General features: G+C 46.6%; 1 protein-coding gene across 15 annotated transcripts in view; it reads left to right on the top strand.

The window, feature by feature from the left end:
* The window catches only part of DCAF6 (DDB1 and CUL4 associated factor 6), a 1,246,835-nt gene that overhangs the window by 452,954 nt on the left and 767,072 nt on the right, over positions 1–26,809 (top strand). For all 15 annotated transcript variants that reach the window (XR_008888854.1, XM_056557692.1, XM_056557704.1 and 12 more), the window contains one exon: positions 24,958–25,051. Coding sequence is in view for 14 of the 15 variants with exons in the window: in XM_056557692.1 (XP_056413667.1) it covers positions 24,958–25,051 (94 nt within the window). In the remaining variant the exon portion in view is untranslated. The remainder of the gene's footprint in view (positions 1–24,957; positions 25,052–26,809) is intronic.

Below are 26,809 nucleotides of genomic sequence, written 5' to 3'. Positions count from 1 at the left end.
ACACTTTTTTACTTCATTTTTTCTGGGATATGATGTTATGAGCATAAAAAAGCAATTCTGTGATTTTTTTTTTTTTTACGTTAACCCCATTTACCATACGGGATATAAAATGTTATTTTTTAATAGTTCAGTCAATTATGCACGAACCAATACCAAATATGTTTATTTTTATTATGTTTACATATTTTTATATGGAAAAGGGGGGTGACATGAACTTTTAGGGTACGTTCACACGGGAGGATTTATTTGTGGGATTCCCGGTCCGTATTTGAAAGGGGACAGGCTCTTCTCAGCTGTCTGCAGCAGATTTTCTGAGCCTCTCCGGCCCTGCTTGCCCGATACAGGTGGGTTTTGTGAAGAGACAGTCAGCAGTGGCCAATATCAGGAGAGTCTTCACGGTGCTGGATGATATCCAGCTTCGACCGTCTCTGCATCCCTTCCTAGCAATATTGTCAGTAGACGCTGAAAAAGCCTTTTATAATGTTCTGGGGATGGTTATGGAGGGTGCTTCAGAGCATGGGTTTTTCAGGACCCGTTTTAGCCTACATTAGAGCTTTATATCCAACCCTCTTAGCTCGTATATCTACCCCCGGTTTCCTTTCTTCCCCATTTACTCCTCAAAAAGACACTACGCAGGGATGCCCTTTATCACTGCTGCTTTTTAACTCCTTGGGGACGGAGCCCATTATAACCCTAAGGATGGGAGCATTTTTTGCAATTCTGACCACTGTCACTTTAAGCATTAATAACTCTGGGATGCTTTTACCTTTCATTTTGATTCTGAGATTATTTTTTCATGACATATTCTACTACATGTTAGTGGTAAATTGTTGTCGATACTTGCATAATTTCATGGTGAAAAATTCCAAAATTTGATGAAAAAATAGAAAATTTAGCATTTTTCAAACTTTGAAGCTCTCTGCTTGTAAGGAAAACAAACATTCAAAATAAATGATATATTGCTTCACAAATACAATAAGTCTACTTAATGTTTGCATCATAAAGTTGACATGTTTTTACTTTTGGAAGACATCAGAGGGCTTCAAAGTTCAGCAGCAATTTTCCAATTTTTCACAAAATTTTCTAAATCGGAATTTTTCAGGGACCAGTTCAGTTTTGAAGTGGATTTGAAGGGCCTTCATATTAGAAATACCTCATAAATTACCCCATTATAAAAACTGCACCCTCAAAGTATTCAAAATGACATTCAGAAAGTGTGTTAACCCTTTAAGTGTTTAACAGGAATAGCAGCAAAGTGAAGGAGAATATTCAAAATCTTCATTTTTTACACTCGTATGTTCTTTTAGACCCAGTTTTTGCATTTTTACAAGGGGTAATAGGAGAAAAAGCCCCCCAAAATTTGTAACCCAATTTCTCTCGAGTAAGGAAATACCTCATGTGTATGTCAAGTGTTCGGAGGGTGCAGTAGAGGGCACAGAAGGGAAGGAGCAACAATGGGATTTTGGAGAGTGAATTTTTCTGAAATGGTTTTTGAGAGGCATATCACATTTAGGAAGCCCCTATGTGCCAGAACAGCAAAAAAAAAAAAAACACATTGCATACTATTTTGGAAACTACACCCCTCAAGGCACGTAACAAGGGGTCCAGTGAGCCTTAACACCCCACAGGTGTTTGACAACTTTTCGTTAAAGTCGGATATGTAAATTTAGAAAAAAAAAATTTCACTAAAGTGCAGTCTTTCCCCCAAATTTACCATTTTTACAAAGGGTAATGAGAGAAAATGCCCCCCAAAATTTGTAACCCCATATCTTCTGAGTATGGAAATACCCCATGTTAGGGCGTAAAATGCTATGCGGGCGAACTACAATGCTCAGAAGGGAAGAGTCACATTTGGCTTTAGGAAAGCAAATTGTGCGGTTTTTGGGGGACATGTGGCATTTAGGAAGCTTCTATGGTGCCAGAACAGCACAAAATACCCACACGGCATACTATTTTGGAAACTACACCCCTCAAGGAACGTAACAAGGGGTACAGTGAGCCTTAACACCCCACAGCTGATTGACGAACTTTCGTTAAAGTGGGACGTGAAAATGAAAATTTAGATTTTTTAACACTGAAATGCTGTTGTTACCCAAATCTTTTCATTTTTACAAGGAGTAATAGGAGAAAATGCCCCACAAAATTTGTAACCCCATTTCTCTCGAGTAAGGAAATACCTCATATGTGTATGTAAAGTGATCTGCGGGTGCACTAGAGGGCTCAGAAGGGAAGGAGCAACATTGGGCTTTTGGAGAGCGAATTTTGCTGAAATGGTTTTTGGGGGTTTGTCGCATTTAGGAAGCCCCCATGATGCCAGAACAGTAAAAAAAAACACATGGCATACTATTTTGGAAACTACACCCCTCACATAACTTAATAATGGGTGTAGTGAGCATTTACACCCCACTGGCATTTGACAGATCTTTGGGTCACATGTGGAGGGGGTCCACTGTTCTGGCACTATGGGGGCTTTGTAAACACACACAGCCTTTAATTCCAGCCTAATTCTCTCTCAAAAAGCCCAATTGCGCTCCTTCTCTTCTGAGCATTGTAGTTCGCCCGCAGAGCACTTTACTTCCACATATGGGGTATTTATATACTCAGAAGAAATGGGGTTACAAATTTCGGGGGCTTTTTTCCTATTACCCCTTACGAAAATGAAAATTTTGGGGTAACGGCAGCATTTCAGGGAAATTTTTTTTTTATTTTTTATTTTCATGTCCAACTTTAATGAAAATTTGTCAAAGACCTGAAGGGTGTTAAGGCTCACTATACCCCTTGTTACGTTCCGTGAGGGGTGTAGTTTCCAAAATGGGGCCACATGTGGGTGTTTTTTTTTTTGTGTTCATGTCAGAACCGCTGTAACGATCAGCCACCCCTGTGCAAATCACCAATTTAGGCCTCAAATGTACATGGCGCTCTCTCACTTCTGAGCCATGTAGTTCGTCTGCAGAGCATTTAACGTACACATATGGGGTATTTCCGTACTCAGAAGAAATTGTGTTACAAATTTTGGGGGTCATTTTCTCCTTTTACCTCTTGTGATAAGGAAAAGTATGGGGCAACACCAGCATGTTAGTGTAAGAATGTTTAATTTTTTTGACACTAACATGCTGGTGTAGCCCCCAACTTTACCTTTTCATAAGGGGTAAAAGGAGAAAAATCGCCACAAAATTTGTAGTGCAATTTCTCCCGACTACGGAAGTACCCCATATGTGGCCCTAAACTGTTTCCTTGAAATACGACAGGGCTCGGAAGTGAGAGAGCACCATGCGCATTTGAGGCCTAAATAAGGAATTTGCAATAGGGGCAGATCCGGTTACCTACAGTAAAACCCTACAGCAGTGTTTCCCAAACAGGGTGCCTCCAGGTGTTTTGCTAGACTACCAAACCTGCCAGGACAGTCTATGGCTGTCCGGCAATACTGGGAGTTGTGGTTTTGCAATAGCTGGAGGCTCCCTTTAGGAAACACTGCCGTATGTGACTTTTTTTCATTTTTATTGGGGGGGGGACGGGACGACGACGACGTGTAAGGGGGTGAATATGTAGTGTTTTACTTTTTATTATTTGGTATTGTGTTTAGGGTACATTCACACAGGCGGGGATTCACAGTAAGTTTTCCGCTGGTAGTTTGAGCTGCGGCGGAAAATTTGCCGCAGCTCAAACTTGTAGAAGGAAACCCACCGTAAACCCGCCTGTGTGAATGTACCCTGTACATTCACATGGGGGGGGGGGGGGGGATCACCCCAAACCTTTAGCTGTTACAAAACTACAACTCCCAGAATACACTGACAGACCGTACATGCTGGGAGTTGTAGTTTTACAACAGCTATAGGCACACTGGTGGGGAACCACTGAGTTAGAAAACAGACTCTAGCTCAATTATTCCAACCAATGTGCCTCCAGCTGTTGCACAACTACATCTCTCAGCATGTATGGCCTGTCAGTGCATTCTGAGAGCTGTAGTTTTGCAACAGCTGGAGGCACACGGGTTGGAATCACTGAGTTAGGAAACAGACTCTAGCTCAGTGTTTCCCAACCAGTGTGCCTACAGCTGTTGCAAAACTACAATTCCCAGCATAGCCAGACAGTCAGGGATGCTGGGCGTGTAGTTCTGCAATATCTGGCCCTTCAGATGCTGCAGAACTACAACTCCCAGCATGCCTGGACAGTCTGGGCATGCTAGGAGTTGTAGTTATGCAACAACTGGGGAATAACAGTTTGGAGACCGCTAAGTAGTGGTCTCCAAACTGTAGCCCTCCAGATGTTGCAAAACTACAACTCCAAGCATGCCCAGACTGTCCAGGCATGCTGGGAGTTGTAGTTCTGCAACATCTGCAGGGCCAGATATTGCAGAACTACACGCCCAGCATCCCTGACTGTCTGGCCATGCTGGGAATTGTAGTTTTGCAACATCTAAAGGGCTACAGTTTATTGACCACTACACAGTGGTCTCCAAACTGTGACCCTCCAGATGTTGCAAAACTACAACTCCCAGCATGCCCACACAGCCTTTGGGCCATGTTCCCCCCCCCCCTCGCCGCCCGTGTTCCCCCACTCTGTACCGACTTCCGATCGGTGGCCAGAGCGGGGGAAATGAACTCTAACCCCCCCGCCCCCTCCTGCCATTGGTGGTCAGCCTGACCGACCAATGGCAGGGGATAGGAGGGGGTGGCAACACTGCCAGCTCACTCCTATGCTTTAGGATGGTCGGAGCTGTCTCTGACAGCTCCGATCATTCTTATTTTCCGGGCGATCGGGTCACCAGTGACCCGAATGGCCCAGATCGCGGGCAAATTACTGGTCTGAATTGACCAGCGATTTGCCGCGATCGCCGACATGGGTGGTCTCAGGACCCTCCTAGGCATTGCCATGGGATGCCTGCTGATAGATATCAGCAGTCATCCTGGTCCGATCACCGCCCGGTGAGCGGCAGTGATCGGAAATGCCGAGGGTGTATGGATACGCCCTCCGTCATTAAGTGATGGGACGTGAGGGCGTATGCATACGCCCTCCGTCCCCAAGGAGTTAATCTGGCCATAGAACGCCTGTCAAGGGTCTTGCCTTCTGCAAGAGCTCCGGCACTGCCATAGAGTTGTATTGAGAGGGCGTGTCAGCCACCGCTTCGTGCGGTGGTCAACACACCCACTTCCCCCGGGCTGCTGGGGCCCCGTACAGGAGATCGTAGGGGGCCCCAGCGGTCGGACTCCCCTGCGATCTGAAACTTATCCCCTATCCTTAGGATAGGAGATACATTTTTAAGCACTGGATATCTCCTTTAAGATGCTTAGCTTTTCCAAACTGTTATATCCCAAAAAAAAACAAAAAAACAAAAAAGGGAGGAAAAAAGCTAATTTGACATAATGTCACACCAAACTCCAAAAATGGGCTGGAAAAAATTATTGGCACCCTTTCAAAATAAGATTGTTTCAAGCATGTGATGCTCCTTTAAACTCTCCTGGGGAAAGTAACATGTGTGGGCAATATAAAAATCACACCTGAAAGCTGAAAAAAGGAGAGAAGTTCACTTAGTCTTTGCATTGTGTGTCTGTGTGTGCCACATTAAGCATGAACAACAGAAAGAGAGGAGAACTTTCTGAGGATCTAGATTTGCCTTTGTCCACAGTGCGCGACATTCTCAAGAAGTTTGCTACCCATGGCACTGTAGCTAATCTCCCTGAGCGTGGACAGAAGAGAGAAATTGATGAAAGGTGTCAAGCGCAGGATAGTCCGGATGGTGGATAAGCAGCCCCCCAAACAAGTTCCAAAGATATTCAAGTCGTCCTGCAGGCTCAGGGAGCTTCAGTGTCCCTGTGAATTATCCATCAATATTTAGATTAAATGAAACGCTATTGCAGGAGACCCAGGAGGACCCCACTGCTGACACAGAGACATAAAAAAGCAAGACTACATTTTGCCAAAATGAACTTGAGTAAGCCAAAATCCTTCTGGCAAACGTTTTGTGGACAGATGAGACGAAGATAGAGCTTTTTGGTAGAGCACATCATTCAACAGTTTACCAAAAACGGAATGAGGCCTACAAAGAAAAGAACACGATATGGTGGAGGTTCAATGATGTTTTGGGGTTGTTTTGCTGCCTCTGGTACTGGGTGCCTTGAATGTGTACAAGGCATCATGAAATCAGAGGATTACTAATGGATTTTGGGTCACACTGTACAGCCCAGTGTCAGAAAGCTGGGTTTGTATCTGAGATCTTGGGTCTTCCAGCAGGGCAATGACCACAAACATACATCAAAAAGCACCCAGAAATGGATTGCAACAAAACCCTGGAGAGTTCTGAAGTGGCCATCAATGAGTCCAGATCTAATTCCCATTGAACACCTGTGGAGAGATCTTCAAATTGTTATTGGAAGGGCGCCTTTTCCCAACAGCAGAGACCTGGAGAAGTTTGCAAAGGAAGAGTGGTCCAACATTCCGGCTGAGAGGTGTGAGAAGCTTATTGATGGTTATAGGAAGCGACTGATTTAAGTTATTAGATTTGATGCTCGATTGGACTGCTCAGGGGTCCAGGCAACTCCCCCTGCACCTCCTGACTGGAGTCAGTTTCTTTAGCAGATCCCTTCCAGAGAGGACTTTCGCTCCCTAATCTCAGAGGTCAAGGATACCTGCATGGCCAAAAACCTCTTCCTTCTGTCAGGATTTACAGCATGTTTCTGACAGGGTTGAGGGCCTGGAAGGAGGTGCATGACTCTACTAGAGCTCAGCTTCACACCACTATTGCCTGTCAATCGGGCTTCCTCTGTGATTTGCATAACCTAACCACGTTGAGGATCTGGACAACAGGGGGAGACGTAATAATATCAAGGTCCGTGGCCTCCCTGAGGCCACTCAGGATGAAGACCTCCATGCTACCCTGGAAGCCATCTCTAGTCTTATCTTGGGTGAACCCCCCTCTCACAGGATTAAACTATATAGAGCCCATCGGGCCCTCCGCTCTAAGTCTTCTACCGGCTCTCCTAGGGACGTAATCTGTTGTGTAAAGAATTTCCAGCTTAAAGAGGCGATCATCACTATTTGTACCCCTCAGTTGATGTTGTCCAGTGACATAAAGCTCAGAGTTATTTTTATTTACTGTTCTCATACACTTTTGCACACTGTCCACCTCCTTTACACAATACACCTTTTGCACATGGTTCACATTTTGCACACGGTCCACTTTTTGCACACAGTTCACCTTTTGTAGAATGCACTAATTCTACACATGCTTCTCCCTTTTGCACACAGTACAACTTCTGCACACCTCCACCTTTTGCACTCAAGGTACTGTATAGGGAGAGCTACTTTATTGGATTATCTTCCAGACTCACTGTCACCTGTATTGTCTTTACTGACCCTTCCCCCTGTGATGTCCTTCCTATAAAAGAAGACACTTGTTCCACAATAAAGGGTTCAGATTTTATACCTGAAGACTGGTGTTGCCTGGTTCTTTGGGTACAAGGATGCAATAATCTCTAGTTCTGCCTGAGGATATTGCCTATGATATGCTGGGGCTTGTCATCCGTAAAGAGAAGTCACTTTTGGTGGAGTCAGTCCGTCACAGGCTCGTTCCTTGAGGAACTTTGACTTTGATGGTGCCCCTATCCAATTGTTTTAGGATCTGTCCTGGATCACCCTTCAGAAGCAGCGGATGCTTCAACCTCTTTTTGCTGTCCTGCGGAGTCATCAAGTATCCTACCGGTGGAATATTTGCATGCTCATAAAGATTGGATCCTATTTCCTGGTCGGACCATAGTCCTATCTTGCTTTCTTTTTCTCCTTTCTCTTCTTTTTCCCGGTACTGACACTGGCGGCTTAACGATTCTTTTCTCAAATCTTCGTCCTTCCGAGAGTCGAGTCAGGCATGTATCTCTGAGTATTTTGCTCATAACCAAGGTTTGTTCTCTTCCCAGGCAGTGCTTTGGAAGGCCCATAAGTCTGTTATTCGAGGGCATTGTATTGCCCTGGGTTCTCCATTGAAGCGTGATGCCCTGGCTTGCTCTCGGGAATTGTGTGAGCAAATTGCTAGGCTTGAAGCTTTACTGTTGTCCTCCCCTTTCCTTCCGGTCTTGAGGCGTCTGGTTGCAGCATGTACCCAATTGGGTGAGCCTGCGCTTTGTAAGGTTGAGCGTCAGCTTCTTTATGCCAAGCAGAGAGCAATAAAGCTCACACTATGTTAGCTAGACTTTACGTGACCATGATTATGCTCAGTCGCCCTTGGCCCTGAAAGACTCTTCTGGTACTCTTCAATACCATCCCGATGCTATCTGTTGTCTCTTCCTGGACTACTACTCTAAGTTGTATTCTCTTCCTTCCCAACTTCCGTCCGACCCGGTGGAGCAAGACGCTGTGTTGGATTATTTTCTTTCGCAGTGTAATTTGCCAACTCAGCGTCTGACCGAGCTACCTTGAATACTCCAGTAACGCTCAAGTCACCAAGGTTCTCAAATCCCTTCCTGCAGGGTGCTCCCCCGATCCGGTTGGATTCACTTATTTGTATTACAAGACTTACTCTTCTCTCCTTCTTCCTAAACTTGTTCCTCTATTTAACTCCTTCTTGGGGGGAAGGGATCCCGAAGTCCTTCTTACATTCTTTGATCACTCTCATACCCAAACTGGGTAAAGATTAACATGTCTGCTCCAGTTATAGGCCCATAGCACTGCTCAACTCCGATTTGAAATAATTTTCCAAGGTCTTAGCAGCCCATCTCTGTTGTTTCCTTCCATCTCTTGTCTGCAAGAACCAGGTTGGGTTTATTCCCTGTTGTCGGGGGGGGGGGGGGGGGGGGAATACGAGACGAGTGGTAGATCTGATTGACCTGGTCAATCGGTGGTCGGGGCAGGCTATCTTTCTTAGTTTGGATGCAGAAAAGGCCTTTTTCCTTTTTGCTACTCTTCAGAAATTTGGCATCACGGGCAACTTTCTTACTGAACTGCTGGGTCTCTACTCCTCTCCTACAGCATCTCTTAAGCTTCCTCATGCTACTTCCCCAACTTTTCCTCTGTTTAACGGCACCAAACAGGGGTGTCTGTTGTCCCCTCTGATCTTTGTGTTTTGTATTGAACCTCTTGCTGCTATGATCCGGGGGGACCCGGACATCCCTGGGATAGCTTTTCATGATAGGGAATTCAAAATCTGTCTCTTTGCGGACGATGTACTGCTTACTCTCCCATGACCTTTGCTCTCTCTCCCTAACCTCTATAGGGTTCTACAATCTTATAGTATTGTTTCCGGTTACAAAGTTAATCTCTCTAAGACTGAGGTCCTACCCTTGAATCTCCCATTTTCTCTATCTACTGCATGCTAATAATTCTTTTAAGTGGTCTCCTTCTGCTATTCTCTATCTAGGAGTTCTTCTTACAACCTGTTACTCCTCCCTTTATGCTCCTAATGTACACCCTCTTTTCAGGGTGTACTCTTATGGAGAAGTGGCGGTCCCAATATATTTATTTTTTTGGGTGCATATCGGCAGTTAAGATGACAGTCCTCCCTAAGCTGCTTTACTTTTTCGAAACTTTGCCGATGCGTGTTGTCTGCCCTTGTCTGCCCTCCGCTCTTTTCAAACTGCAATCTTTTGCTTTATCTGGGATGGTAGGAGACACCATTTACCAATGTCTGTGATGATGGCTAGTAGGTCTATGGGTGGGTGTCCATTCCAGACGTGGTTAAGTATTATTGGACTGCTCATTTGCATCACCCTGCTGCGTGGTCTACCTATCATGCCTATAGTCGCTGGATGGAGTTGGAGAAGTTGTGGTTTACCCCGATTCACCTCCTCTGGAGTTCTCCTTCCTCTCATCTTCTTAGGCCCTTTGTTGTGACCCATGTCTCTTTCCCACTATGTCTGGTGCTACTGCTCTAGGAAATTCAGGCTGCTTTCTTCTGCCTCTCCTGTACAATCTTTTCTCAACCACCCTGATTTTCTTTCTGTCTTAACTTCATGTATGGTTAGGGAATGGGGTTCAAGGGGTCTCTTTTGTTGGGCCGATGTGGTAGATCCCTCTCTCGTTCTTTGTTGATCTTTGAACAGTTAGTTTCCCAAAGTGGTCTTTCCTCCTCCAAACGGCTCCACTATCTGCAGATCAGTCATTTTATGTCTTCCAAACTGGGGTCTACTGTGGTTTTCTTGCCTACGGTTTTTGAGCGATTGTGCCGCTCTGGGCTACAGAAGAAAGGACTTCTTTCAGATAGTTATTCTGTTCTCAATGTTCCTCCTGATGGTGGTGCCCCCTCTCATCATTACATGAGCTGTTGGGAGGAGGTTCTAAATGCTACTATCACCCTCGCTCAGTGGGGGATAATCTGGGAGCGGGATTCCAAGGCTTCTATATGTACGGCATATAAAGAAACCAAATTCTAGATGCTTATGGGCTGGTACCATATGCCTGAATTGTTGAATAGACTGAACCCGAATATTCCTGAAGGACCATGCAACAGCTGTTACGCCGAGCGCTCCGGGTCCCTGCTCCTCCCCGGAGCGCTCACGGCGTCTCTCTCCCTGCAGCGCCCCGGTCAGACCCGCTGACCGGGAGCGCTGCACTAACATTGCCAGCGGGGATGCGATTCGCATAGCAGGACGCGCCCGCTCGCGAATCGCATCCCAAGTCACTTACCCATCCCGGTCCCCGGCTGTCATGTGCTGGTGCGCGCGGCTCCGCTCTCTAGGGCGCGCGCGCGCCAGCTCTCTGAGACTTAAAGGGCCAGTGCACCAATGATTGGTGCCTGGCTCAATTAGCCTACTTAGCTTCCACCTGCTCCCTGGCTATATCACCTCACTTCCCCTGCACTTCCTTGCCGGATCTTGTTGCCTTGTGCCAGTGAAAGCGTTTAGTGTTGTCCAAGCCTGTGTTACCTGATCTCCTGCTATCCATTTTTGACTACGAACCTTGCCGCCTGCCCCGACCTTCTGCTACGTCTGACCTTGCCTCTGCCTAGTCCTTCTGTCCCACGCCTCCTCAGCAGTCAGCGAGGTTGAGCCATTGCTAGTGGATACGACCTGGTTGCTACCGCCGCAGCAAGACCATCCCGCTTTGCTCTGGTGAACACCAGTAGCCTCTTAGATCCGGTCCACCGGCACGGTCCACGCCAATCCCTCGCTGACACAGTGGATCCACAACCAGCTAGCCGAATCGTGACAACAGCCAGTAGCCAGGATGGGGTGTGGAGATCCACCAGGCCCCATCCCCTGCTGGGAGCTGCAAAGCTTCCAGCAAAAGCTCCTCCAGCAAAAGAAGCTCTTCCAGGCAGAGGAATGGAGTGAAGGCATCTACTTCTGTTTCCTCAGAACCCCAGCAATGGGGGTTAAAGGGGTGGAGGAAATCCCTGGCAACTTTTGGTTCTAGAATCCAGGCGAAGATGGCACAATATGAGCAGCTTGGCAAACAATTGTGTGCTCTTAGAGAAAATCTAAAGTTTGCAAGTTCCCAGGCAGATCGTGCAGCAAAGGCCAAGAGGGCAGCATTCTCTGCAAAGGTGAGGACATTAAAGAAAAAAGTGGAGGATCTGGTGCAGCAAACTCAGACATTGTGGCTGGAGAAGGCATATTCAGTGAGAAGCTTCTTAATGAAGATCGTTTCTTCAACATGCAGGTCTCCAGAGGTGTAGAAAAAGAAAGCCACCAAGATGACTGCCAGAGGGAGGAGTAAGAGATGGAGGAAGGTGAAGGAGGTGAGGAGGGCAATGTGAGTAAGGGGGATATGGATACTGGATTTGTGTGTGTGTTACCATTGTTACCCCTGACCCCCCACCTACCCTGAGGGCAGACTATGTGAACATGGTTCAGGTGGCCTTACCTCCCTCCAGGATGAGGATGGCGATGGCAGTGACTGCAGTGAAGGCAGCGGCTTGGTCGACGGGTTCTGTTGCAGGCAATTATTATGCAGGAGTTTCCCCCCCCCCCCCCCCCCCCATCTAGAAAATGTTTCTTTTGGTGATCATTTGGGCCTAGAGGAGAAGAAAAAAGCAAAGGGCAAGAAGAGGAAGAAGACAGAAGGACTGAAGTTTATCTTTTCTTTTTTCCAGCAACCTGGGCCAGACCCTGTTTCTGTAGGGAAGCGGGGCCAGCCTGGGGGGAAAGAGTTGTGCACCCAAAATGGCCACAGGTGCTATAGAAAAAAAGTGCACCCTCCTGTGTCCAGGCACCAGAAAATGGTGGCAGTTTCAGTTTGGGGGGGGGGGCGATACAGGTCCCCTGGTTGAAGTGGGCGGTACAGGTCCTGGTGCTGCAGGGCCCTCCCCTGTGAGGGGGGGGGGTGTCCGGGTGCCAGACCTTGTAGGTTCAGGGGGCGGTCCCCTAGGTGATGCGGTCTGTTCCAGTTCTGGCGCTACAGGGCACTCCCTTATGGGTCAGCTTTAGTAGGCACTCCGGAGGGACAGCTCCCGCCAAGATCTATGGCATTGTGCGAGGGGGTGGAGCCACTCATGCCAGAGGCTGAGCCTGTGTCTGTGCCCCAGGAGACTGGACAGAGGAGCAGTGCAGTGCCGATCCTTAAACCAGCAATACTTATACATGGAGCAATATACCTAGCCAGCCCAGCCTGTAATACACCAAGAGAGGGTGCAGCTAAGAGTAAAAATGAGAGCAAAAATGTGAATAAAAATGGTAATGTGCAGAATGTGTGTTATGGTAATGCACATGGAAGGAGTTGTAGTAGCAGTGTGGATGAGGTGGGTGCTTGTGGAGTGCAAGAGGGGGTGTGCAAGCGGAGTGCAAGCGAGGGGTGCAAACGGGGTGCATGTGGAGTGCATGAGAGGGGTGTAAGTGGAGTGCAAGAGAGGGGTGCAAGTGGGGTGCAAGAGGGGGCATGAAAGGGCTGCTAGTGAAATACAGGTGAGGAGTGGTAGTGGAATGCCAGAGAGATGCGTTATGGCTGAAGATTCTGGTAAGAATAAGGGTCCTGGTTTTGGGTCTAGGTCAGGTTCTGATTCGACTGCCCCCCACCCCCTTGTAGTGGCTGCTTCTCCCAGAAGTTATGCCAGCGTCACTGCTGGGGGATCCCCATCTTTGTCTGGCTCTGGGGGTCACTTGCAACAGCGCCTCCTGGAGGCTCTATGTAGGGGAGACAGGTCAATACAGGTAGAGGGGAGGGTTGAGGTTGACCTGTCTTTTTGGATAGAAAGACATTGCTTAGGTGCCTACCCAGAACAAAACGCTGAGTTGGTCTGGTCCCTCCAGACATCCGGGCAGGAAAGTGGCAGTAGGAATGTGGTCTGTTTAGTGTGGAGGGGCAAATATGTGAGTCCGCCTCCGGGCAAGGTGGTTGAGCTCCTCCTCCAGATGGAGTTCAGGGCAAGTGACACCTTTGCCCTGATCCACCCCTACGGTATTTACGAGTTTGACATCAGCTTCGTTCGACCAGAGGATATGGAACTCTTCTGGTCGAACTATGAGGTGGTGAAAAGCGGGCTCGGCTGGTGGGATTTCGTAAAGGCGACATTCCATAAGAATTTGGCCAAGAAAGTGACCATTTTGACACGTAAAGAGTCACTATCTTGCTATGACATTATGACCTGGCTCAGCCGATATGGGAATGTGACGGTCATGCCGAAAAAGAACTATGATGAACATGGGATCTGTTCTGGGGCCCGGACGTTTTTCGTCAAACTGAAGCGTTCGGGGAGCACTGTTGCCCACATCCCATCAGCTGCTTTTCTTGGAAGAGACCAAATCCAAGTTTTCTACCAGGGGCAGCCCCACTTTAGTGTGGCCTGTACTGTGCAGGTCTGTGCTCTGTGTAGTGGGCAGATCAGGTGTCACCTGTGTGGTGTCTTAGGACACCCTTTCAGCCGTTGTCCTAGCGCCTTTGCCCGTGCGACGGCCACCTTGGCTGGGGAGAGCAGTAATGTTGCCTCAGCTGGGGAGGGCACGAGTGCGGGTGAAGGTGCAACAGGGTCAGTTAGGAGGAAAGGTCCTGCAAAGCTAAGGTGGGAGGCTAATCGGAGCAGGGAACTGGAGAGTTCCCATGTGGCAGGGATAGCTTCTGGCCCTGCTCCATAGGTTTATCCTGAAACTGTGCAGTCAGGGGTAAGGGTGTAACCTGCACCTGGGTATGATGTAGTGCACCTGAGTCTCCACAACTTCTCAGCACAACATAGTTTAATAGAAAATTTATACTCGTACAACAGAATTAGTGTTCTGAATAAACCACTTTTACTTAAACCATATGTCTTCATACAAAAACTTAAAATACGGGTACAGTGTATAAGAACACATAATTTTCACCCCAGTGCTCGTCGCTGATAAGGTCTACAGCATGAGATTACGTTCTTTTGCTCCTACCGGGGCTCCGTGTTGGAGCGTTTATAATAGCCGTTCACTTTGCTTTCTTTGCAGACATCGAATGGAAGCTCACCCGCAGGTGAGCGTGATAAGTGACATTTTTCAGGATCCCTCCCTTTCTCAAGCCTAATGTGAGTAACCCACCACCACTACTTATGGACCGTAGTCTCGCGAGATTTCAGATCTATGAATTAAAATCAATTAAATTAATTTATTTCATATTTATGAATGAAAATTTATGATTTTTATTCATAGATATGAAATCTCCAGAGACTACAGTCCATAAGTAGTGGTGGTAGGTTACTCACATTAGGCTTGAGAAAGGGAGAGATCCTAAAACGTTGCCTATCATGTGAGCTTCCATTCGCTGTCCACAAAGAAAGCAAGGGGAACGGCTATTATGGATGCTTCAACACAGAGCTCCGGTAGGAGCAAAAGAACCTTATCTTATGATGTAGACCTTATCAGCGACTGTCAGGCCCAAGGCCTGATTATTAAAATCCTATATGTGTATTATAAATTATAACTGTGTGTGATGTATTATCCAAGACATGGGTAAGAGGTCATTCAGACAGTGTATCCTTTTGTGTATTGCATTTTATTGGAGGTCTGGCTGTTTGTTTACATCTCCTTTGAAGTCAGAGGGCACTCTGTCCCATCATATAATCAACCAAATAAGAGGGCCAGGCACAGAGGTGCCCCCCTGGTGGGATCAGAGGGGAGGGGGGAATGGAGTCTCCCTCCAAAAAGGCAGATATATAATATTTAACAATGCTAGACTCAGGGTGTTAAAGGCTGTGCCACAAGCTGACAAGACCATCCTAAAAACAGCACTCTCATGGACTGCTATATCATCATGCTGTAAGAACTTCATCTTTTGTTTTCTGAACTTGCCTTGCTAAAACTCTTTTATATAATGTTATACCTGTATGTCATTTGTTCCCATATTTTTTTTTATATATTTAGCACTGTGATACCTTTTATCAGATTAAATGTTTCATTAATCAGCTCTGGTCTTTGATCTCTAAATATATGAACTCACCTTTCTTAAGGCAGCTCTGGTGGAAACACGTTTATCTAAGGGTTAATTTGGTGACTTGCTGGCACTAGCAGTGTATACCCAGAGGTCTGGATGCCTTAACCCTTGCACCATCACACTCTCTCTAATGTCTTGGCTGGACCGATAGGGTGTGATCGTGACAGCGACGAGCACTGGGGTGAATATTATGTGTTCTTATACACTGTTTCCGTATTTTAAGTTTTTGTATGAAGACATACGCTTGAAGTAAAAGTGGTTTTTCAGAACATTCTGTTGTATGAGTGCAATTTTCTATTGGACTAGTCATGATACTGCCCTGGAGGAGAAGGGCTTGATGAGGAAATGAGGAGAATCTGTAGAGAAGAAGGCAGCAAGAGTAAAGGGTACTCTGTCCTTGAAGACATCTCCCCCTTCTTGGAGGGGGGTCGAGGATGGGGTACCTGAAGTGGGAGAGCCTCCAGGGGGAACTGGGCCTTGTCCTGATGGGGCAGTTTCCTCAGGGGATGGGGCCAAACCAGAGCCAGGCGGAGATGGGGATTCAAAAATGGACCAGTCTGCATCTAAAAAACAGTCCAAAGGGAAAGAAACCTCCTCATCTGGGGATGAGGGGGTAAAGAATAGACAGATATGAGGGGGTTAGGGCCGTCTAACTTAATCACCCTGTATGGCGGTACTCACCCCATTGACGCTGGCATCTATTAACTGTGCCAGCAGAAAGTCGGATACGGCTAGATTTGCAACCTTTGATTTTCTCGGCCGTGTTGAAGCCGACATTTTCATTTTACAAGAGACCAGGTTGTCATATCTAGCCTCCCTGGTAGGCTGAGCCATATAGTGGAGTGGCGGTCCTTTTTACCGCTCCAGTTGAATGCAGATGGGTTATTGAGTCCTCATGAAGGGACAGGAGCTTCAGCTCATTAACATCTACGCCCACAAACAAAGTGGGGACGGAAAGATCACTTTATGAGGATTAAGCACTTTCTTATTACAAGCTGACAGGTGATCTTTGGAGGGGATTTCAATAATGTCACCAGATCCCAAGATAGGAGAGGCTCCAATGATCAGTTGGTTTATGATAGCTTAGCTTTCAATAGTATAGTTAGGGAAGCTCGCCTAGAGGATGACCACATCTGGAGCCCCTCAGGCCACGCGGGTTTCACCTTTCATCGAGGTAGCTGCAGGTCTCGGTTTTATTTGAAGGAGAAGGCTGTCTCTTCCGCAGTGTCCTTGGTTGAGGTGGAGTTCTCCGATCACTGTTTGATTTGGTTTCCCTGAATGTTTCAGAGACCCCCCGGATTGGTAAAGGTTACTGGAAGCTGAATTCGTCCCTCCTAGAGGAAGCGGATGTAAGTCAGTTACCTCTACTGGGCCTATGTAGTAGTAAGTCAGAGTGGTGGGAGATGTTCTAGAAGTGGGTTGCGGGGTTCTTCTGCCAGCTCACGAGCCTCAGGTGTCTGAACAGGAATAGCTTATATCAGGGTCTGAGGAGGAAACTCAAGCTTCTTGTTTCGACTGGAGGTAGCCGAGAGGATATCTCCAGAGTGAAGTCCTTGCTGATGAGGTGTCAGTACGATAGGCTTTGGTTTTTGAGAGGAATTTTGGGAAGTACCGCTCCCCCGACCCTTACAGAAACTGCAAGATGTCATTGAGAAGTAAGATCATCTTGGGACTGATTGATAGTACGGGATCTCTGAATCGGTCTAGATCAGGGATCTTGGAGGTTGTTAGATCCTTCTACTCGGACCTCTTGGGAAGGAAGGATCTAGATCGAGACAAGATGTCGGTTTTCCTGGCTGAAACCATTCCTGAGCCAGGGGTGACTCCTCTCTTGATGTTTTAGCAGAAGAAATCGGGGAAGAGGAAGTGAGACTGGCGATCGAGAGGCTTGCCCCTAAGAAGTCGCCAGGTCCAGATGGCTTAACATCCAAGCTGTACAGGACCTTTAAGGAGTCTTTAGCTCCCCCCTTGACTGAGGTATTCAATGAGTGTCTATCCTCCGACACTCTGCCGAGGTCAATGAGGAGGTCAGCCCTGGTTCTTCTCTCAAAGGGTAAAGATCCGAGCCTTTATTGAGAATTGGAGGCCCATAGCTCTTCTAAATACGGACAGGAAGCTTCTGGCTAAGATACCATTTAATCGTCTGGTGAAGTTTGCACCCCGGCTCCTTTCGGGGGCTTAGCACTGCTTGTTTGTTAAAATGCCATACAATCGGGTGTCAGAACTCTAGCCATAAGTTTAATATCGACATTCAGAAGGGAAATAGACCTATAAGAGCCAGGGAGCACCGGATCCTTCCCAGGTTTAGGGAGTACAACGAAGAACGCCTCCCTCATAGAATCGGGAAGGGCATCAGCATCAGCTATGGAGTGAAATAATTTAGTCAAAATAGGGGCCAGACGCTCTTCATTCATCCTATATCAGTCACCTACCATCCCATCCAAACTCAGAGTTTTTCCCCCAGGAAGATCCTTAATAGCCTGAGCCACCTCCTCCACAGTAAAGGGGGCATCTAATGCCTCCGCCTGAGCCCGTGTAAGCGAGGGAAGAGCCAAGCCCTGGAAGAAGAGAATCTCCCCCTGACAGGGCACGGAGGGGGCCGCATATAAGGAGGAATAAAAGTCCTGGAAGACTGCTTTCATCTCAGACGGAGCCGTAACTACCACCCCATCACTTCTCATAATACAAGGAATAGAGGCTGTTGGGCGGGTAGCCCTAGTCAAATAGGCCAATAGTTTACCGTTATTATCACCAAACGCAAACAGGGCAGCCTCTCTATCCGCTAACTTCAATTGGACCCTGTCTTTCTGAACGACTAAAAAGGATCGCTGAGCCTTGGCCCACTACCTCTCAGCCACAGGTGATGGATTCCTAATATACTCAGCCTCCAGAACCCCCACCTTCTGCAAGAGTGCTACCTCCATGGCCGACCTACGTCTCCTCTGACCTGCAACCCCTGCAATAAAAGCACCCCTAATCATGGCCTTGTAGGCATCCCACTGAACCAAAGCATCTGGATAGTCAGTATTCTGTTTCCAGTAGTCTGTATGAGCTACCCCCATAGCCTCCACCACCGCCTCAGCCTGTAACCAACCAGGGTGCATGCGCCATATACGGGCAGGGGGGGGGAGGGCCTAAGTGCAGAACTACTAACAGGGCAGAGTGGTTTGAGATCCCCCTAGAGGTGTAGGAAACGTCTCTTACCACCCGAAGAAGATCCTCGGATTCCAGAGCCACAGAATAAAAGGAGAATGAGGACCTCGCAGGATACTTCCATCTCCAGAGGTCAGTCAAGCCCCACGCCAGCCGCCAAGTACTGAATGCAGAGGAACCCTGGTCAACAGCCGTGGTGCGGTCGAGGACTGGATCAGGAACCACGTTGAAATCACCTACAAGGAGAACAGGGTCAGAGGGGAAAGAGAGGAGTTCATTAGTAATAAGCTGCAGTACAGAAACGTGGAAGGGAGGGGGCACATACACAGCCACAAGTACAAAAGAGACAGACCCCAAAGAACAGTGCAAAAGGACATATCTCCCGAATTGATCACAGGATACCCGAGAGACAACCAATGGCAAGATTTTAGTAATGAGCACAGATACCCCCCGAGCATAAGTGGAGTAGGTAGCATGATAACCCCTCACAATTCAGGCCCGTTTGAGGGCCAGGATATTCTAACCCATAATGGGAGTTTCCTGCAGGCAGATAATGTGAGGAGATTGACGCTTAACAAAATCAAGACAAAGGGCCCTCTTAAACTTGGAATTTAACCCCCTGACATTCCAGCTAAACACCTTTAGAGCCCCCATCTGGATAGAGAGTACAAAGAAGAAACAGGATAGACCAACCCCCGACCAAGACTAGGGAGGATTTAGCACCGGGACCACACACACCCCACTCACTCGACAAACAGACAGTCACCGAGACTGAGACAGCAAAGACAGACAACATAGACAACAAACTTCCAACCAACAAAAATAAATAACACCAGTAAAACATCCCAAAAACAAGTCCCTGTCTAACACTAACTGAACCAGTGCAGACCTATACCCAAAACTAGAATAAGTAACAGGCGAGTGCAGGAGTTACGTAGCATCATCAACCTCGGACAGCGTACGCAGTCAAGCTAACCACTAACTATCATGGTAGGCAGTCCATCAAAAAATCAGTCCGTCGTCTGAGCCACTCTCGATGCGGCCTCCGCCCACTGCAGCGCCTCCACTGGTGAGGTAAGGATAGCATCTGGCGGGAACCCGATGGGCACTTTCCACAGAGAAGAAGGGAGAAAAGGTGTCAGCAGGCAGCAACTCCCTAAGCCAGGATTCCAAGAACGCCACAGGATCCACTCCCTGCACCTTTTCAGGAAGGCCCACCAGCCGAACATTGTTCCTCTGCAGGCGGTTTTCGAAGTCATCAGCTCTATCCACCACGCCCCGAAGCTGCCGCTGCAGATCAGAAATTTGTTGAGGGATAGGGCGGAGGGTGTCCTCAACCGTAGAGACCCTATTCTCCACCTCCATAGTACGTTCCCGCAGCATTTGATTTTCATGGCGAAGGATGACAAATTCCTGACGAATCTCGTCCACTTTGGAAATCATGGATGTATGACAGGAATTTATGGTAGATAGAATCTCCGTAAAGCGCAAGTCTCCGTAAAGCCCAAGTCCAGTAGCGCCCCATCGTACTGCAACTTATCTGGAGAGGGAAGCGGTGAAGGCACAGCACTGCCCGATGGCCGCTCAGGTCTGGAAAACTGACTCAGCGTTTTAGCATCATTGGCCACCAATTTAGTAGACAAAGGAGTCCAGGGCACAGAGTCTCTCAGGGAACTGCCGTCTGAAGAAGCATCATCACCCCCAGGTGGAAGAAACCCCTGCCCCTGGAGCCTTCCATAGTGAAGCGCAGGAGAGCAGGAGGCCTTACAGCAAGAAGTGGGGGAGCAGTACGGGGCCACACAGCAGCGCCGGAGCCCACTCAGTAACAGTAGCACAGTCCAGCACAGATGGAGTTAACCGGAGAAGCCGAGGTCACACAGTAACAGCGGAGCAATCCAGCACCCAGGGGTTTAACAGTAGCACAGTAACAGCAGCACAGTCCAGCAGTACAGGTGTTAATCAAGGAAGCTGGCCCCCCACAGTAATCACAGTCCAGCACAGATGGAGTTAACCGGAACAGCAGAGGTCACACAGGAACAGCAGCACAATCCGACACTGAGAGGGTTAACAGTAGCACAGTCCAGCACGGGGGGGGGGGGGAGGGGGGGTTTAACTGAATGGAGCAGAGCCCCTATAGTGACAGCAGCACAGTCCGGGACTGCAGGAGTTAACCAAGGCAACAACAGGGAGCTGGCACTCACAGACCCATACGCAGGAGGTGTAGTTCTTCAGCCACCCAGCGAAGCAGCCGTCCCGGAGAAGGTGAAGGTGCAGAGGCCCATTGCAGCAGCACAAAACGTGGGGTTGCCCAGGTGACCAGGCCCGCACCAAGGCCCCACCCACGAAGGTCTGTAATGGCGGGCCTCAGATGCAGGACACAGAGGGAGCCTCCAGAACCGCACAGACCAGCCGGACACCCAGGGCACTGCAGAATCTCCTCTGATCCCCTCCACTTCACCACAAACGTCCGGAGACGACCACGCTTCGACTCAGCCACAGCCCAAACCGCCTGTCATGAAGTCCCGTCGCCGGCAGCAGAACAGGGCCGCAAGCCGCACCACCGGAGCCACCAGGATCCCCGAGGCAGAAGGCACCCTCCGGTAAGTAAGTCCAAGGGTCAGGGGTGAAATAAACAGGATGAATCCCAGGATAAGCGGGAGCTCGGCAGCAACACGTCTGCTCAGCTCCCCATGCAGGCCACCACTCCTCAACGAATACATAACATGACTGTTATGAACATATACATAATATGGCTGCTATGAACGTATGCATAATATGGCTGCTATGAACGTATGCATAACATGCTTTTTTTGTAAAGTCCATTTAAAGATGTAGCAGAGCTGTGCTGTGATATTAAATTGAACCTTGCATTGCAAAGGGTAAAAATGTATACTACATAATCATGAACAATAAAGTAGTTACATACCGCTTGAGTGACCATGCGAGCTGGTACCTTATACAGGGAAGTGCTATCCACCAGAGGTCCATTTTTTCCCAAGCACTGGGGTAGTGCCGAGATCACACCACCTCGAGTACCGAGCAGCCAAGCATCTGCCAAGCTGTAACAGCTAGGTGCCAAAGAGAGTGGCACTGGGGTTTCCGAAGTGGCGGGAAATTTAAATGCCCTCCATCAGACACAGCCGCACAACTAAAAATCTTACGCGAGCCTGTGGTAGACAGAGGAGCCCAGACTGGCAGCCCCCGGCTGTCGAAATGAATACCGGAGCCCGGCACTTACCAAGCATACAGCGGTCCAAATATGTCACTCGCAGACCCTGCTGCACACAAGGTGCCACACCTGCTTAACACTGCAATATAATATAAAAAATGAAGGCAGAGCTCCTCATAGGGTAAGTATCGTCTCAAGTCAGCATAATATAGACAGTAAAAACCAGTAGCAATGATGTTGGTCTGCTCACCTGATTCAGTTGTGTATCAGACACAGCTACAGTATAGCATGGTCGGATGTATAGGTGGTGCCACCTTCCGATATCGGCTCAGGATAGATTCCAGCTGAAGAGCATGCAGGAAGAGTAGAGGAGAAAAATGGATCCTAGGTGCAATCCACCGTGACACGACAGTGCAGTAATAGCTTATTGAATCTTTATTGAGCCAGTCATAACGCCTACTCACGTCCCTTGCACAAATACCAGGCTCACCACTTCTTGCAATAAAATTTATATTCCAAGGAAAGTAGGTGTGGTTTGCCATGTGCAAGAAAAAAATGTATCCAAAAAACTGTATGCCACTGTGGACCCATCCATTTTTCATTGACTTTGTATATGGTTTTTAAAGAGGACACAAAACTGTAGTAGACTGCAGTTTTGGGGACGGTAAAAATAACCCACAAAACCATACACCACCAAAAATGTACACAACTGGATACTTCTTGTTGCATGCGTTTTTGCATTGGAAGTCTATGTATACAGTTTTCTGTATGGTTGCATACAGTTTTTCTTTACAAAACTGCATACGGGAACTGTATAACGAAATCATCATGTGAATGCACCCTGAGTCACAAACAATGAAGGTCTAGCAACTCTATAGGATATAGGATCTTTTATTCTACTCATCAGAGTTTGGACCCCCACCAATTTAACATCAATATTCTAGCCCAGTTGTTTTCAGGCTGTGGCCCTCCAGCTGTTGCAAAACTGCAACTCCAAGCATGCTGGGAATTGCAGTTTTGCAACAGCCGGAGGGCCACAGTTTGGAGACCACTGGTGTAGGCTTAGGCCATGTTCACACGTCAGAATTTCCCTGCCCAATTCCGCTTTGGAATTCGGCATGGAGATTCCGCTGCAGCAGAATCTAGTTGAATTCAACGGGACTCTGCTGCGCTCTGCCAGATGTTTCCAGAATGGAAATTCCAAATTCCGCAGAAAGAAGGAACAAGTTCATTCTTTCTGTGGACTCTGCATGGAATGCATTGCCGTCTGTGAGACAATGCATTCCTTTGTGGTCCTAGTGCTGTCAGTTTGCGGAATTCTCTGTGTGGACATTCTCTGTGCGGACATTCTGTAGTGTGAACATAGCCTAAAGGTATCCATACTCTTTAACCCCTTAAGGACGCAGGACGTAAATGTACGTCCTGGTGAGGTGGTACTTAACGCACCAGGACGTACATTTACGTCCTAAGCATAACCGCGGGCATCGGAGCGATGCCCGTGTCATGCGCGGCTGATCCCGGCTGCTGATCGCAGCCAGGGACCCGCCGGCAATGGCCGACGCCCGCGATCTCGCGGGCGTCCGCCATTAACCCCTCAGGCATCTGCGGCAGTTCACCATTTAAATGAACGATCGGATCGCCCGCAGCGCTGCTGCGGGGATCCGATCATTCATAACGCCGCACGGAGGTCCCCTCTCCTTCCTCCGTGCGGCTCCCGGCGTCTCCTGCTCTGGTCTGTGATCGAGCAGACCAGAGCAGAAGATGACCGATAATACTGATCTGTTCTATGTCCTATACATAGAACAGATCAGTATTAGCAATCATGGTATTGCTATGAATAGTCCCCTATGGGGACTATTCAAGTGTAAAAAAAAATGTAAAAAAATGTAAAAGTAAAAAAAAAGTGAAAAATCCCCTCCCCCAATAAAAAAGTAAAATGTCCGTTTTTTCCTATTTTACCCCCAAAAAGCGTAAAAAACATTTTTTATAGACATATTTGGTATCGCCGCGTGCGTAAATGTCCGAACTATTAAAATAAAATGTTAATGATCCCGTACGGTGAACGGCGTGAACGAAAAAAAATTAAAAAAGTCCAAAATTCCTACTTTTTTAATACATTTTATTTAAAAAAATTATAAAAAATGTATTAAAAGTTTTTTATATGCAAATGTGGTATCAAAAAAAAGTACAGATCATGGCGCAAAAAATGAGCCCCCATACCGCCACTTATACGGAAAAATAAAAAAGTTAGAGGTCATCAAAATAAAGGGATTATAAACGTACTAATTTGGTTAAAAAGTTTGTGATTTTTTTTAAGCGCAACAATAATATAAAAGTATATAATAATGGGTATCATTTTAATCGTATTGACCCTCAGAATAAAGAACACATGTCATTTTTACCATAAATTGTACGGCGGGAAAACAAAACCTTCCAAAATTTGCAAAATTGCGTTTTTCGTTTTAATTTCCCCACAAAAATAGTGTTTTTTGGTTGCGCCATACATTTTATGATATAATGAGTGATGTCATTACAAAGGACAACTGGTCGCGCAAAAAACAAGCCCTCATACTAGTCTGTGGATGAAAATATAAAAGTTATGATTTTTAGAAGGCGAGGAGGAAAAAATGAAAACGTAAAAATTAAATTGTCTGAGTCCTTAAGGCCAAAATGGGCTGAGTCCTTAAGGGGTTAAAGATAAATGACTAGACTATGGCTGCCTTCCAAGAGTCACATGTATTTTATTTGAACTTTACCCTGACCCTAACGTTTGGTTGAGATAAGCTGCTGTGTACTGTCTAGCTGTGGCTTACGCCTCCTCTTTCAATATAGAACATACAAACATTCGGCTGTGTAGAATATTTCTGTGTACGGTAAGGTCAGAATAACGGTTATTGAAAGTCTATGGCTACATTATGGATCGTCTATTTTTGGAGGGGTCTCTAAAAATACCTTTATAGGGTTTACTGCAAACAAAGCAATTAAGACATGCTGGTAAAAAACAACAAATATGGTTAAACCCCCCCTCACCCTAAAGCAGAAAAAGACACAAAAGGACAGCATGTCTGCATAAAACAGAGTGGAAATAGACCAAAAAGATTTCCACATATACCAGTAGAGTTTCCTAGATGAAGATCTGCAGTCATCATTTCCTGCAGGTTTCCTTTTCTAGCAACTTGTTCCTCTTTGCTCCTAGCTGAAAAGTTTCTGTAACAAGATTAGATTTTGCTTTCCTAATTACCTTTTTTGAATAGAAGTAATCAAATAAAGTAACAGCATGTATTAATACCATAATATTCATGATATGATTTTTCACAATTAAGGTACGTCAGTCTCCACTGAAGCGCCTCAGGTTACGAGGAGATTGGTCAGATACAGGACCCAGATCAAGACCTGAAAGTGAACGTGAACGAGATGGTATGCATAATTTTATATTGTAACTGTGGTTATTTGTTTCCCAATATAAAAGTATGCTGTCCAGAAGGGTTTCTATTTAGAATATCAAATTTTTTAATTGAACTACAGTAAGGCTAGGATTCCACTGAGGTTTTTTCCCCACCACCAAAAATGCCAGGAAAAAGTGCCACAGCTTTTTCCTGCGTTTTGGCACTTTTTCTGGTGTTTTTCCTGGTGTGTGGAAACAGCCTAATTTGTACCCTGTGTCAGTTTGTACACACCTTCAAGGTGTCATATACCATGGCAAAATATGTATCCATGTTGCAGGGTGATTGTTGTCATTTCTGATATATGTCCTGTAAAATGTCCATTTGTATGTACATCTTGTAAATTCAATTACCCTTACCTGTGAGTTTAGCATTTCAACAATAATTAATTCTCTTTTGATCAGGGCACCATGGAGCCTACATGTCTATCCAGCCTGGGTATAGGTGTGACTAATCCTAGCAGGGGGTTCATTAACACAGCTGCTCTATGACAGGAAAGGTAACACCATTTTAGCCAGTAAGGCACCAGCCTGGGTGTCAATAGATGAAAGAGATGTATGACGTTGACCCAATTGGAAAATCCTATATTTTTCAATATTAAATATGGGGGTCAGGGAAGTGCATCCCTGGCCCTATTATATATGGTTGGATTCTCCATCATATTAACTTTAAAATGAGTCCTTACATGACCCTTGTGTGTTGATCCCTGCCCGATCTGCCCGCACTGGGTAAACCGTACACAATAAGGGGGTCATGTCAGGTACCCCTAGAGAGAGGATTTGATGGAGAACCCAAATATAACAAAATGATGTGGGTGCCTGACCCATGATAAAAGTTAGGGGTAATTTCCTATTCTTTGGGCATAAAGTTATCATGAGGAAGTGGGCAGCATCTATCTCTCCTCCTTGTCCTGCCCAGGGGCTGAACATAGAGGGATCACCTGTCCATAGCAGGGTATAAAACTACAGACCTGGGGGGGCTAGGGTGCGCTTGCATGGGGGACAAGATCTAACTTTGGATGCCAGACGCCATTTCCTACCAGACCCAATGGAGTAGAACTCTAACTCTTACTTTTGTAAGTAAGGATTCTATGTTTTTCCCATTTATTTTATTTTCTGTATGGTGAAACTTTGTCTTGTTAACATCTATTTTTACATGTACTGTGAATATTTTTCTTTCATAATAAATCATTCATTTATTAAGTACCGCCTTATGTCTGGTAAAATGGACGCACATTGTCCTTGAAGAGATTGAAGTTATAGTCTTAAATTTACTTACCTGTTCGGCTACATTATAGATTTGGATTAATCTTTTTCCTGCTTTTATATACTACTGGGGATAGTAGATTATATTTGGGAATTGTAGCATATCCAGATTGGATTGATAGCTTCCTGTCGGCTTGAGATTGACAGGTGGTGGCAGCGATACCTTTTAAATTGGGTGGTTTAAGAGGGATTTTTTATCATTATTTTCGGTCTAGTGTAGACAAATAGTGATTTTATAGATAACCCTTCCACCCGCACGTCTCGGTTTGTGACAAGGGTACTACTCTGTGGGTCGGATGCAGAGTACTTGTTCCACAGAGTGTAGGGAGATGAGAAGTGATGTACAGCATCACTACTCACCTCCCCAGGCCGTATAGTATCCAGGGGTGCATAGTGTACCTGTGTATATTATACAGGAGCCGATAAGTCACTATACTGACAGGACTCCCTGCTCCTATAGCCCCTTT

This window comes from Hyla sarda, chromosome 2, assembly GCF_029499605.1.
Source record: "Hyla sarda isolate aHylSar1 chromosome 2, aHylSar1.hap1, whole genome shotgun sequence".
In the NCBI taxonomy this organism is placed as follows: Eukaryota; Metazoa; Chordata; class Amphibia; order Anura; family Hylidae; genus Hyla; species Hyla sarda.
The sequence above is the reverse complement of the archived record's forward strand: the minus strand, read 5'-3'. Positions and strand labels throughout refer to the sequence as shown.